Source organism: Mus caroli, unplaced genomic scaffold, assembly GCF_978045245.1.
Source record: "Mus caroli unplaced genomic scaffold, Mus_caroli_1 scaffold_13, whole genome shotgun sequence".
NCBI lineage: Eukaryota > Metazoa > Chordata > Mammalia > Rodentia > Muridae > Mus > Mus caroli.
This window is the reverse complement of record NW_028227268.1, coordinates 52,122,698-52,137,817: the sequence shown is the minus strand read 5'-3', so window position 1 is coordinate 52,137,817 and position 15,120 is coordinate 52,122,698. Positions and strand designations below refer to the sequence as shown.

Here is a 15,120-nt window from a genome sequence, read left to right as displayed (position 1 = left end):
GGGTTTTGGGGATTTGAACTCAGGTCCTTCCACTGCATGGCAAGGGCTTTAACTCCATGAGCCGTCTCCCCAGCCCTTACCTCAGAACTAGTTACTCAAAACTAGTTACTCCCCCTGCCTTTTCTTCAAATGTCTTGTTTTTATTTCATTTATTTATTTTGTTTGACAGTATTAGGGGTTGAATATAGGGCCTACCTAGCACATTCTAGGCAAGTGCTTGACCTCTGAGCCACACCCCCCAGCCTCCTTTGCCTTTTCTCAGATCTCCTTGTTTAGGTCTATTACAAAGACCATGGCTTCAGAAAAGACCTGATTCCTTACAAACGTTGCTTCAAACTGCACCACCTTCCCAGATAGCAACTGTAAGGAAGGACTGTTCAGTCTTATTTGTATCTAATGTTCACCTCTGGACCAGTCAGAAGGAAGGAGATAATGTGATTAGTCAAGCCAGGGCCACCACTGAGCATAATTAATTCAAGGCCAGTCCTAACTGCCTCAACCTCTCCCTCCCCCACACAGAGATCTACTTCACTGGGCATGGTTGCTCATTTCAGCAGTTGGAAGGCTGAGGCAGGAGGATCACCACATTCATAGTCACATACGTGCTGTGCTAAAAGAAGACCAAATTTATTCAAGAAGAGAGAAAGGCCAGCAAATAGCGCAGTTCCCATTGCCTGAACAGGCTGCGGAAAACGGAAATCACACTCAACCTTGAGTTTTTTGTCAAAGCATCACTCCCTGAAGCCTTCTTGACCTCAAAGCAGGCCTCCCCCTCGCTCCTAGAAGATGACAGGCGCACCCTAAATCTAGGAGCCGGGGTTGACAGACTCTTGGAAAGCGGGAGGTGAGGCACAAACGCGGCTGCTCGACACGTCCCCGCGGGAAGCGTGGCGGAGCTTCGAGTTTTCCAGCCCACGGAAACGTCAGGGGTGCGCAGAGCGGCTGCTGCGGGGCGGAAGTGCATCCCCGGGGCCCGTCTAGGAAATCGGGAGGACCCTGCGCGTCAGTGGTCAAGGGACACAGTGGGTTTCGCGAGGTGCATTGGGACATTCCAGCCAGCCGACCGGCCCAGTCCGACCGGACGAAGATGGGGTGAATGAGGGCAAGAACCGCAGACGGGAAAGCTGGGACGGGCATGGGGGCGTGGGTTCGCTGGCCACCTGTTCCTCCCGCGAGTGCGGCTCGCGCGGATTGGCCGCAGTGCGCCCGGTACCGGAAGTGGCCGGCGTGGGTCGCCCGTGACACCAGACAACAGCTGCGGTTCTGTGCGCGCCGCGGTGCAGCGCCCCGGGCCCGGCGGAGTGAGCGTGGGCAGCATCCGCCAGCGGTGAGGCCTCTCTGGTTCCGTCGTGCCCGGGGGAGGAGGACGCGGGGCTCCCGGCCTGAAGCCGGAGTCCTGACTGTAGGCCCGCCCCTGACTCGGGTTTGCTGTGTGACCTTGGACTTTATGGCATCGGGGGCTCCTACTCATTTGCACACGGAGAGGGTGGAGCCTGGGTACTGTCAGGGGCCTGATCCTAATTCTGCTTGCAGGCCTTGTCAGCCAGGGAAACTGGAGAAACACGGGCATGCCAAGGACCTATGCCTATTTTTCTTCTCTCTCTCTCTCTCTCTCTCTCTCTCTCTCTCTCTCTCTCTCTTTTGTATTTCATTCCCTAAGCATACGAATAGCAAGCAAAAATTGGGGGCCCCGTGGCATGTTGTGACCTGTGCTGCCAGTCAGGACATTGGCTTACTAAGGTTAAAGAAAGATGATAGAATTGGGACTAAAGAGAAGACACAGTAGTCTTGCTGCTCTTCCAGAGGACCCTAGTTTGGTTCCCAGAACTCAAATCAGGCGCCTAGTATCATCTGTAACTCATGTGCACACACATCTATAACTCTGTAGCAACACAACTACCCATAGTTAAGAGGAATAATAATAAATGAGACTGAATTGAGCACAGAATTGACAGAGTTCCCTTGATCCTGGATACCAAAGGAGGGAGATAAATAGTGTCTTGGGAGAAAGAACTTTTCTTGTTGTTGTTTTAGTTTGATTTTTGTGAGATAGGGTCTCACTACATATCTCTGGCTAGTCTTCAACTCACTAGGTAGATCAGGTTGACCTTAAATTTTCAGAGATCCATCTGCTTCTGTCTTCCATGTGCTGATATTAAAGGTGTGTGTCATCATGCCCGGCTAAGAGCTTATTTTTATAAAACGTTGATACCAGTTATCTGTCAGACATTGCTCTGGTCTCTTTAGGGACAATGGCGAATGGAATCTTCAATTAACCTTTAAAACAACTGCAGACATTCACCCAGTTAGCTCAGAAACCTCACTTAATATTTTCCAGGTATCAGAAATGTGCTAAGCACTGAAGTTAACAAGATGAGTAGACTGTCATCCTTGGTCACATTTCTAGAGCAAAGGTTCTCAGCCTGTGAGGTGCAACCCTTGGAGAGTTGAATGTCCCCTTTATAATATATACATTACCATTCATAATGGCAAAATTATAATTGTGAAGACGTAATGAAAAGAATTTATGGTCGGAGGTCACCACAACGTGTGTACTATAGGGTTGAAGACACTAGGAAGGTTGAGAACCGCTGCCCTAGAGAAAAGCAAATGCATAATTCGGTGGCATGATGTCTGCATGAAGAAGTAACGCTTGTTGGGGCCTGCAGATCAGAAAGAGAATGGAGGGGACTGTCCATATCAGCTGCATCTTGAAGGTGTTTGCTAAGTGCACAGGTATTCCAGGAAGTGAGAATGATTTGTTTCCAAAGGCAGAGAAACTTTAAAGAATAGACAGTGTTTGGCCTGCAGGACACTGAGCACACCTGCAGCTGCCGGTTGTTGTTGAAGACTATGAGGTAGGATGTGGGGAAAGGAAACGGCCACAATTAGGAAAGCATTGTGAGCCGTAAGAAGTATTCATTCTGAAGGCCTCGAAAAGGGCAACAAACAGGAAGTAACATGGAAACTGTAGTTAAGGAAAGGTGAGAAGGGGCGAGGGGAAAACCGCTTCAGAGGACCAAGGACTCCTTCCTGCAGATGTTAGTGAGGACTTCCGGAGGAGGTGGGCCTTGTGCCAGATGAGTAACGGAATTCGGCTAATCCTGGCTCAATAATATGCAGTTTTCATTAGTCGCTGCTCGTTAGTAGGTGTGCTCGTCAGAACTTTCTGAATGAGGTTTCTGAGACTTTTCTCCTCCAGTGCATTGCAAAAACAAGTCCAGGTTTGTAGAGTTAGGACATTATTCTACCCTGTAGAGACCAGGTGGAGGTCTGCCTGTCATCCCCCAACATGAAAACCAACTCAACTGTGTTCAGCCTCCCTCTTCGGATGGTAGTCTCCATCTTCAGGGATAGCTCCTTATAGATTAAGAGACGGAAGTCACAAAGATAGGAAATGCTTGGGAATGTGCAGTTAGGCTCTGGGGGCTTTTCTATAGAGAATGAGTGTTCATGTATGGCTTTGTTTCTGAGAACACTTAAGTGGAGAATGGCTCTGATTTCTATGGGAGAGGACACCTAGAAATAACGCTCTCATTATGTTGCTGGCAGAATTCAAAGTAAATATAATAATGTGGAAGACTTTGTGAATTTGAGTCCCTTCTCTTTGTTAGCTTTGCTTGTTTGTGATAAGGGCTCATTGTAACCCAAGCTAGCCTCAAATTTGTGATCGTCCTGCCTTAGCCTCCTGAGTTCTAGGATTACAGACATGGGGTGCCACACCCAGCTCCCATATCCAACTTTTATTCTGCCTTGTTTTACTTTGATCAACTTTCCACATCTTGTACAGGTGTAGATTTTCCAAATGCTGACTTCCTTAAAAACAGAACAAACCCTAGAAGGTGGTGAGCTGGGCGGGACACTGATGGACTATAATCCAGGTACTCGGGCTGAAGCAGCAGCATTGCAAGGTGGAGGCCAGCTTTGGAAACTTAGTGGGAGCCTGTCGCACCTAGAATAAGAAATAAACAGCATGTGATGACACTTGCAATTAATCCCAATACTTGGGAGGCAGAGGCAGGTAGGTCTTTGAGTTCTAGGCCAGCCTGGTGTACAAACAGAGCTCTAGGCCAGATGGAACTACATACTGAGACCCTGTCTCAAAAAAAAGGAAAGGCTGGAAGTACAGCTTAGTGGTTGAATCTTGGGTTTAATCTGTAGAACTCTGAGGGGAAAAATCCATCAAGACCAAAACTATGAGATAAGCAACTATAGAAGACATGAAGATTTGAAAAGGAAGGTCAGACAGAGGGAGGTGGGAAGTACATAGATGCTGAAATACCTGCTCCTGAAAACTGTTCTTGGTTGGGTATTTGGGAGACATTTGCTTGCAGAAATAATTCTTTTTTATTTTTATTTTACACAGCATCCTGTATGCAATCCAGACTGGCTTCAATTCATGACCCTTCTGCCTCTTAAGTGCTGAGATTAAAGACACTGTAAAGGAATTTGTGACAGTGCTTCCCGAAGGAAACGATGCCGTAGATAGAGAAGATAGTCACCAGTTCGGCATGGTGGGGTGTGCCTTTAACCCCAGTGCTCAGGAGGCAGAGACAGGAGATCTCTGTAAAATTGAAGCCATCTTGTGAGTTCTAGGACAGCCAGACTTACATTGTTCCAAAAAAAGATAGTCACAACTCCATAATATATCCTTAGAGTTACACAGATTTTGACCAAAAAAAAGGAGAAGTTTAGTTTTGGTGTCTTTCCTTGCTCCATGGGAAAACACGAGAAGTTGCTGGGGGGCTTTTGGCCCACTTTGAGGGAGATAACAAAGAGCTTCCTAGGCTTTGGGGTTCTAGTAAAGATCACGTTCTTGTGATGGGTAGGGTGGTGGTGGTCACCAACCTCTTGTGGCTAAACGAGGCCAGACAGAGAAAGGGGCAGACCAGAGGTCACCTGCAAAATCACTTCATTCTCTCATCTTGTGACTCTTCCTCCAGTCTCTCCTGTCTCTTGGGCTCTTCATTCTTCGCTATTTTCTTACTCTTTAAGCCCTATCTTTCTACTCATACCACCCTCTCTAATATGAATACATTTTAATCTAATAGGCACATATTTAAACCAGAGAAAATCCATGACCCCTTCATACTGCAGCAAATTGATTTCTCAGTCACTGTCACTAGTGTTGCAGGGTATTTGATGACACTGTGAACCCCAAGATTGTGTTATCTATTGAAAAAATAATCTGCTTCTAGTTGTGTTATCGATCAGCTTTTAGAACCCATCTTTTATCCCTCTGGCTGGAATACAGACACACCCTGCCTACATGCCTGTAATCCCAAACAATGAAGGTAAAGATAGTTTGTAGAAGGAAGCACCCATGTTTGAAATCAATGTCTAATTGAGTGGCAAAGTGATGAATCAGAGAAGGATTTGACAGAATAGGATATGCCCAACTCTCAAGAGAAGAGAGAGGACAGGGAAGCTACTTGAGGGGCAGTGCAGATACAAAAAAGACAGTTTTACCAGGACAGTTATAGACAGGTTGATGAGAGAAAGAACAAGCTAGACACAGACCGAGAACACAGAATAAGCCAGAGAATGAGAATGAGCCAAAAGATTAGAACACATTGCCAAAGTTAGTGTGAGGCTAAATAGAGCAGATCAGTTAGAGGCCAAGAGAGAAGTCAGATTGAATCAGTCAGCTTGGAAGGGAGTTTGAGACAGGCTGGCCTCCAATTCACAGTCCTCCACAGCTTTCAGAGTAACTGGGATTCCTGGCATATCCCACCATACCTGGTAATGTGAGATGCTTTTCAGTTCCCTTTCACAACCTTGGTGACGTCTGTGACACTATCGTGGCTCTTCACTAACCATTTTTTCTCTTGGTGGCAGATTTCTCTTCTCCACCTCTTTATTCTCAGATGATGAATAAGAAACATATAATCTACTCAAGTTAGATTAATTTTAGTTGCCAAGAGGTTAATTGTATGTGGCAGGACTGAACAAAATGTTGAAGAATTAGGTATAATAGACTCCCTGAGAGGACTTTTAGTTGAGGGGCAGCAATAGCCCACGGCAGTGTCACCAGAAGGAACCAGGAGAAGAAATCCTCCGACCCCCTCTCTCTAGTCTTCCCTTGGCACTCATCTGGAAGCCAGAGCACCTGTTATGTGCCGTACACGCTAATGTTCTTGGCCAGAGAGCAGGTGGGAGAAGCTAGAAAGATGTTGGTGGGGAGAGGGAAGAGGAATTGATAGGGCAGCATTCTCACCATTAATTTTGGATCTAGATTTCTGTCTCCATGTCTGATAGCTCTCACATTACACACATGCTTAATCCTCTCAAATCCATGTCGAGTATTTACTATCAATACTTTTAGATCAGTCTGAAAATGGTCTCTATATCGGTATCTCAAAACCTATCTTGTCCAAAAGAGAGTTCACCCACCACCTTCCTGCTTAAACTAGCTCTCCCTTTAGTATTCCAAATGTTGGGGCATCATTATCCATCTAATTACCATCCCTCAAATTAAATGTAATTTGACACATTCTTTGATTCCTACCCTCTTGTTTTTGTTTTTGTTTTGTTTTGGTTTGGTTTTTCGAGACAGGGTTTCTCTATATAGCCCTGGATGTCCTGGAACTCACTGTGTAGACCAGGCTGACCTCGAACTCAGAAATTCACCTGCCTCTGCCTCCCAAGTGCTAGGATTAAAGGCACGTGCCACCACCGCCCGGCAGTTTTGTTTTTTTTTTTAAAATGTTTTACAACTATGAGTGGTTGCCCGAACACATATATGTGTGTCAGGTACCTGACAGTGCCCAAGGAAACCAGAAGAGGACATCAGACACCTCAGAACTGGAGTTATAGATAGTTATAGATAGCTGTGAACCATCCTGCGGTGCTGGGAACTGAGTCTGGGCCCATTGCAGGAACAGCAGCCAGTGTTCTTAGGCACTGAGCCATCTCTCCAGCCCACTCGCTCTTCTTTACACTTTGATATCACACACTAGGTGTTAAGGAATTCAATCTTTTAAATATTCCTCCTGTCTATTTCCTCTTCATTCCCACTGCCACTGCTGCCTGGGTCTCATTTCTTTTAGCCTGGATGACTACACTAGCCCTCCAGCCATCATGTCTACTGATTGTAGTTCATCTACTAAATGGCTACTAGTATGCACCTACGTGACATTATGATTTAAACAGACACTAGCTGGGCATAGTGGCGAACGCCTTTAATCCTAGCACTCTGGAGACAGAGGCAGGCGGATTTCTGAGTTCAAGGCCAGCCTGGTCTACAAAGTGAGTTCCAGGACAGTCAGGGCTACACAGAGAAACCCTGTCTCGAAAAACAAAAACAAAACAAAACAAACCAGAGACTATACCACTCCTCAGCCTCAAATCATTCCACAAGTCTACTTCTTTCTTTCTTTCTTTCTTTCTTTCTTTCTTTCTTTCTTTCTTTCTTTCTCTTTTTTAAACATTTATTTTTTTATTGTATGTGAGCACACTGTCACTGTCTTTAGACACACCAGAAGAGGGAGGGCATTGGATTGCATTACAGACATTATGAGCCACCATGTGTTTGCTGGGAATTGAACTCAGGACCTCTGGAAGAGCAGTCAGTGGGTGCTCTTAACGACTGAGCCATCTCTCCAGCCCCCCCCCCCTTTTAAAAGATTTGTATTAACAGGGATAGTTAGAGTCATGGTTTCTCTGTGTAGCCCTGGCTATCCTGGAACTCACTCTGTAGATCAGGTTGACCTTGAACTCACAGATATCCCCCTGACTCTGCCTCCCTCATGCTGGGATTAAAGATGTGCACCACCACCCAGCCAAATTTAAGGATGAAGTTCTTTGCCCTGCTTATTATTCTCCCATGAGGGTCACCTTTGGATTTATTTAGTGATCATGTGTGTGTGTGTGTGTGTGTGTGATCTTTCTTTACACATCTAGTCATTTGACCAAACTTTGGCAGATGAGATAGTGGTAGGCAAAGGAGTGCACACGGTACCATTGCTTTCCTCTGCATATCTGTTCCTAGGTGTGATTCTTGGAGCATTACCTTTGATTAGGAATATATCAGCATACTCTTAAGACTGGGAGTCTGAGCTGGGAAGAGCCAGAGGCCTTCCCAGTTCTGTCATATCAACTGTAGAATGCCTGCCTCTGGCCTTCATTTATGCAAGGCAGAAATAAGTTAATGCCTTGTCTAAGGCGTAGTTCTTAAAAAGCTCATTATTGCCAGGCATGGTGGCACATGCCTCTAATTCCATCACTCAGGAGACAGGGGCTCTGAGTTCAAAACCAGCCTGGTCTATGCAGTGAGTTCCAGGACAGCCAGGACTAAACAGAGAGAAGACCCTGTTTCAAAAAATAAATTGTATTCGAGCATAGTGTCTATAATCCTGAGGCGTAAGTAGGAAAATCCTGAATGTGAGCCTCAGTTGGACAGAGTGAGACTCGTTTAAAGAAAGAAAGTATACATGCATTATTACATGAAGTCAAGCCTACTTCTAACTAATATAATTGTCCTGGGAATCTTACTGTCCCTGTCACAGGAGTGAGTTCCAATGACACAAAAGCAAGCCTGGTCTTTGCTCAGCTGGCAAACAATGTCGAGATCATCCTAAAATGGCTCTGTAGGGAGTCAGAACACTAGTGCAGTTCAGCAAATTTACCCTCATTTCACGCAAAAGTAAGGGGCTAAGAAGTTACTCTGTGTTGTTGTATCAACCCTTTGAGTAGGTAACCCCTGTGCACTGCTCTTTGTATTGGGTAATACAGATAAGAAAGAATACATCCTCTTGGCTAGAGAGATGGCTCAGCGGTTAAGAGCACTGACTGCTCTTCTGAAGGTCCTGAGTTCAAATCCCAGCAACCACATGGTGGCTCACAACCACCCATAATGAGATCTGATGCCCTCTTCTGGTGCATCTGAAGACAGCTACAGTGTACTTAGATATAATAATAAATAAATCTTTAAAAAAAGAAGAAGAAGAATGCATCCTCTTGCTAAACACTGTGTAGCTCTTTCATCTTACGTTCAAAATTTGTCTCTTTTAACTTAGTCTCTTTTCTCTCTCTCTTTCTCTTTCTTTCTCTCTCTCTCCCTTCCTCCCTCCCTCCCTCCCTCCCTCCCTCCCTCCCTCCCTCCCTCCTTCCCTCCCTCTCTGGTTTTTCGAGACAGGGTTTCTCTGTGTAGCCCTGACTGTCCTGAAACTCACTCTGTAGACCAGGCTGGCCTCAAACTCAGAAATCTACCTGCCTCTTCTCTGCCTCCCAAGTGCTGGGATTAAAGGTGTGCACCACCACTGCCCTGCACTTTGGTTTCTTCTAACCCCTTTCATACACCCTTTGTTAATATGGCCATAAATTCCCCACAGTGCTTTCTTTATCACTTTGAATTCTCCCATAACTCTGTCAGTGCCACACAGCTCCTGCCAGCATCTCTGCACTGCACACTTCCTATTGCTATCAGATGTTCTGTCTCTGATGGGTTTTTCTCACTCTTTTAGGTCAGCAGCAGTCTGCCATTGCCTCACTGGCAGGACTGTCTTTGGGTCTTACCAATGCCATGTCCAGGCCCTGTGTCCCCACCTGCAGTGTCATTTGGATAGGACACAGAGCAGCCTCACACGAGTACCCTCTCTTCTTTCAGGTTGTGATATGGGGACTGAGAAAAAGGAAAGGCTTCCCAAGGAGGAAACTTCTGAAGACTCCAAGCCACATGGGCAAACAGTGGAAAAACTTGCACAGGAGGTTTGCCGTGGCCATGAGTTTGGAGAAGCAAGCGAGGAAGACATGTCAGAGGGACATTTGAGAGAGTCCTCGAAGGAGATTATAGAACACGTGTATCCTCAGGAGAGACACTTTGCATCTGGGTTACTTATCTTCAAGAAGTCGTCCTCAGGTGAGAAAGACCAGAAAACTAGTGAGAATCCGAGAGACTTTAACCCTAACCCTAGTGTATTGATGTGTCATGGAGGTGCTGAGAGGGCCAGCGCATGTGCTGCCTCTGACCACAACTGCCTGGGGAGTATGGAGCTTACTAAAGCGCAGGGGCCTCCCGTGGGAGAGAAACCTCACACGTGTAAAGAGTGCGGGAAAGCTTTTAATCAGAACTCACATCTCATCCAGCATATGAGAGTCCATAGCGGAGAAAAACCCTTTGAATGCAAAGAGTGTGGAAAGACCTTCGGGACTAACTCCAGCCTTCGAAGGCACCAGAGAATTCATGCTGGAGAGAAACCCTTTGCTTGCACTGAGTGTGGCAAGGCCTTCATTCAGAGCTCACATCTGATTCACCATCACAGAATCCATACTGGAGAAAGACCTTATAAATGTGAAGAGTGTGGTAAAGCCTTCAGTCAGAACTCAGCCCTTATTCTACACCAGAGAATCCACACTGGAGAGAAACCCTATGAGTGTAACGAGTGTGGGAAGACCTTCCGGGTTAGCTCACAGCTCATCCAGCATCAGAGAATTCACACAGAGGAAAGATACCACGAGTGCAGTGAGTGCGGCAAAGCCTTCAAGCACAGCTCCGGCCTCATCAGACATCAGAAAATCCACACGGGAGAAAAACCCTATCTGTGTAACGAATGTGGGAAAGGCTTTGGTCAGAGCTCGGAGCTTATCCGCCATCAAAGAATCCACACAGGGGACAAGCCCTATGAGTGCAGTGAATGCGGGAAAACGTTTGGCCAGAACTCAGAAATTATTAGACATATCAGAATTCATACCGGGGAGAAGCCCTATGTGTGCAAAGAGTGTGGGAAGGCCTTCAGGGGTAACTCGGAGCTTCTGAGACACGAGAGGATTCACACTGGGGAGAAACCCTATGAGTGCTTTGAGTGTGGGAAGGCCTTCAGGCGGACCTCTCATCTGATTGTCCACCAGAGAATCCACACTGGGGAGAAACCCCATCAGTGTAATGAGTGTGCAAGAACCTTCTGGGATAATTCTGAGCTGTTGCTTCACCAGAAGATTCATATCGGAGAGAAACCTTATGAGTGTAGCGAATGCGAGAAGACGTTCAGCCAACACTCCCAGCTCACCATCCACCAGAGAATTCACACTGGAGAAAAGCCATATGAGTGTCAGGAGTGCCAGAAGACCTTCAGTCGGAGCTCCCACCTCCTCCGGCACCAGAGCGTTCACTGTAGTGAGTGAGCTGCAGACCAGGAAGGTGGTGTGGGGAGGCTGGAGGCAGACATCTCCATTGCTCTGTACCCGGGCCCTAGCGTCAGATGAAGGGACAGGGTCTCCCCCTGCCTGTCCACTGAGTGTGTGCCAGTTGTCGGCCGAAAGTGATGAGGCAGTTTTATGAACTATTTATTGAGAAGTTTCAGCATACTAAATTAAATCATAAAAGTTGTCTCCGGCCTTAATCCTCCTCTGGCCTTTCCTTCTGTCTGTCTCCACAGGGTTCTATACATGTGTCTAGCCTAAATTATTGTTGTTCTTTATGAAAAGTGGGGACAGGATTCACCATTCCTAAGAACCAGAGAGTTGACTCAATGTCTCCTGAAATGTTAGAAAGGTATAACCTCTCCTTCCACTGCTTGGCTTTGGAATACTAACCTTTCCTTCCGTTTCTTTTTTTTTTCTTTTTTTCTTTCTTTTTTTTTTTTTTTTTTTTTGGTTTTTTCGAGACAGGGTTTCTCTGTATAGCTCTGGCTGTCCTGGAACTTACTCTGTAGACCAAGCTGGCCTTGAACTCAGAAATCCGCCTGCCTCTGCCTCCCAATTGCTGGGATTAAAGGTGTGTGCCACCATGCCCGGCTCTGTTTCTTTCTTTTTTTTTTTTTAAGTCTCAAAATCTTTCAGCTATAGTGATCATAGTGAAAAGGCAGGAAGCTTGCATCTTCTCACACCTCCTGATAGACTCCTTATTTATCTGAAAAGGTTTCTATGAAAAGGAAAAAGTTTACAGGACAGGAGCCAAAAGCCTGAAAACCCAGAGGAGAACGGAGAAACAGTGGAAGTCGGGCTACTGAGCATGGGCAGAAGAGGCTTGGTAGCCGCTGCCCTTGCTTTTGCTCTGTGTGCAGACTGCCCAGGCAGGCACCTGCCGCAGGCCCTTGGTTGCATCTCCTACTATTGCAGCCATCCTGATAGGAAGTAGTAAGCAAGATCCTGAGGCCTTTCTTTGCCAGACTGCTGGCCATGGTGGGGAGCTGGATACCTGGCTAACCAGGCCTGGCCCTTCCAACATTGAGCTCTCATGACCACCCAGCTGGGGGCTCAGGGTAACAGATGGTATGTGAAACCTCTTTGGCTTGTCTGATGGTCGTAGAATATTTTTTTCAATATCTCTACATGTCTTCTGTGTCCTCCATGTCTGACGCTTCCACGTTTGGGGTAGGCACTGGTAACAGCAATGGCAGTAAAGAAAACCCAGGAGCCTGGGCTCTCATCTGAGAACTGTCCCTTCAGGAAGGCCCTTCAGTCCCTGCTGTCCGGTTCTCTTATCTGCAGAGCAAGGGGTGTTGCGTTAAATGATCTCTCAAGTCTCAACCAGCCTCCAAGAAAATAGACTAATCGCTTTTCTTTTCAGCACTTGTGTTTAACTAGTCTTTTTGGGCCAGGCAAGCACTCTACCACTAAACTATGGCCCTAACCCTCCTCTGCCACCTCCCGTGCCCTTCTGTCAGAGTCAGAAAGAATCCTGATGAGCTGTCCAGGCTGATCTTTTACTCACTGTGTAGTCCAGGCAGACCTCAGATTTGTGATCCTCCTGCCTCAGCTCCCTAAGTAGTTGGGATCTAAGTAGTTGTCTGCCCGCCAGGCTTCTGACCATCAGTATTTATAATTAATTCTGTGCCAGGCAGTGTGCCGTCAGCTTACGTTTGTTTCTCATGATATGTCTATGGTGTGGGCACACCTTTTAAAAGTAGCTTTATTTAGGTACAACTTACATCATAGGGTTCGCGGTGTGTGTTCAGTTGAGTGACTTTTAGTGAATTACAGAGTTTTGGTATTTTCCTCAATGAAGTGTTCTGGAGTCAAGTTAAAGATGAATGGGTTTGGTGGGACAGGGCGTGTTAGGTGATTTACCTGGGGTAGTATTCGGTCTAGAGCTAAGACTCGTGGCCACTGTTGTATTAGCCACTGTGCTGTGCACAGGCCGATCATTACTGCCTACTTTTAAACCCTTTGCACCCCCTTTTTCCTTACTAGTCACCACCTAGACTTTAATTCAAAAAATTTTGACCACATCTTTGCAGCTGTAACTCAACCCAGCCCAGTTCTGCAGAGCAGGCTTGTTCTGTATCCTGACAGCAGATCTCAGGTTCACACCCTGCCTTGAGAAAAGGCTGATCACTTTGTTTCCTAGATCCACAGGTAGCTCCCCTGGGTCAGTGTCTGGCAGGGGGGCCTCTCTGGCTGGCCCAGGCTGTGACCTCACTCTTTACTGATTGATGTTTTGTTCAGGCTCAGAGGGAGCTGTGATCACACCATCTTTCTCACATGACACCAGGGCATCACCCACCGCTTTTAACTTCTGGTTTCTGTGTTGGCATATTTTACTTCCAAATTCATCCCTTCCCATTATCATATAGAACCAGCACCTTACAAACCCCATTTATAATGTGATTGGATAATTACAATAAAAGTTAAAAAGCCAAGTGAAAACCCTGTCTGAAAAAGACATCAACACTCCTCAGACTCCCCCAAAGGAAGCTTGCACAAAGCACTAAGGACTTCACTGTAGGTGAGCGCGCTATGGAGGATGAAGGTTCGCACTGTCTGTCCTTCTTGCTAGACAGTCTCCTCAGAAGTCCCTTCATGTTGAAAGTGGTGGTGCAGTGTTTGTTTTGTTATGTTTGAGACAATCTCTCCATGTACCCCTGGCTGGCCTAAAGTTTGCTGTGTAGACCAGGGTGATCTTGAAATTGGAGACTCCCTTGCCTCTGCCTCCCCGAGGTAGGGTTAAAGACATGAACCATCATGCCCGGACCTTTTCTGGGCTCCGTCAGTTTGGGCTGTTACTGTTGTTTTGGTTTTTGGTTTTGATAACCAAATCCTTCCACCTAAGTCCAGCACACAGTTGCTTTCTTTTTCCTTCCTTTCCTCTCTTCTTCTTTTCTCCTCTTTAGACACATCTCAGATAGCCCAGACTAACCATGAACTCCCTTTGTAGCTGAGGGTGACCTTGAACCTCTGAACCTCCTGCCTTCCAGAGGGCTGGGATTACAGGTGTTCACCGCCATACCCAGCTCAGGCACTGGAGATCCAGCTCAGGGCTTTGGGCATGATAGCAAGCACCAACTGGGCTCTGTTCTCAACTCGGTTTCCTTAAACCATCACTGCTTAGCAAAAGAAAAGGCCTTTTACCCCATTCGTCCACTTGAACATCAGTGACAGGTTTTTCTTGTGCCTTACATACTTGGAAGAGAATGAAGGCCTCATGTTCCGAAAGAAATCTGTGTGCGTGTTGCCTGAGAGGAATTCTGGTTGAGGAAATAGCTTTCATCTTACGTTCGGCATACGCATATCCTCTGTCCTGGTCTGTTGATCCCTCTACCTGTCACTTGGTTGGTTGAGGGAGATTTCTCAATTTCCTTCATTTGCTCATCTTCCCCTCAACTCGCCCTGGTGTCCCACGTCCCACTGTAGCTGTGGCTAGCAGTCGTAATTCTATGCAAGCAGAGTCCTGCCAAAGACAAGTCACGAGCTAACTTCAGACCCACTCTCAAGAAATAAAGTAGGCCTCTCAGGCTGAAGCCATTAACTGCCCAGAGAAACTCTGCCGAATGTTCGAAGGTATGTCAGCACCGGTTTTCTCCTTCCCTAACATTTTAAGCAAATAAAGTATGTCTTTGCCGATGTCAAAAGGTGCTGTCTTTTAAATGCTTGTGTGTGTGTGTGTCCATGTGTCCACGCAGTGCCCAAGATTGTGTGTGTGTGTGTGTATATATATGTATGTACATGAAGTACTTATGGAGTCCAGAAGAGGGTATCAGATGTCTTAGAACTGGAGTTCCCTGTGGTTGTTAGCCACCACGTAGGTGCTGGGAACTGAACCCTGGATCCCAGATCTTCGAAAGAGCAGCCAGTTGTCTACTTACTTACTGTCTCTTAACTGCCCCTCTCTAGCCCCACCAAGGTGTCTTGGTTTACAGTATTAGGGACATGCCTGAGACCTGCTGTCACTAAAACACTTGC

The 15,120-nt window shown here is 46.5% G+C and overlaps 1 protein-coding gene across 1 annotated transcript; it reads left to right on the top strand.

The window, feature by feature from the left end:
• The first annotated feature begins 689 nt into the window (after positions 1–689).
• Zfp3 (ZFP3 zinc finger protein) lies at positions 690–14,789 on the top strand. The gene is made up of 2 exons (XM_021176307.3): positions 690–1,327; positions 9,608–14,789. Exon 2 carries the CDS (start codon positions 9,616–9,618, stop codon positions 11,119–11,121), a length of 1,506 nt encoding a protein of 501 aa, XP_021031966.1. The 5' UTR covers positions 690–1,327; positions 9,608–9,615; the 3' UTR covers positions 11,122–14,789.
• Positions 14,790–15,120: the final 331 nt, after the last annotated feature.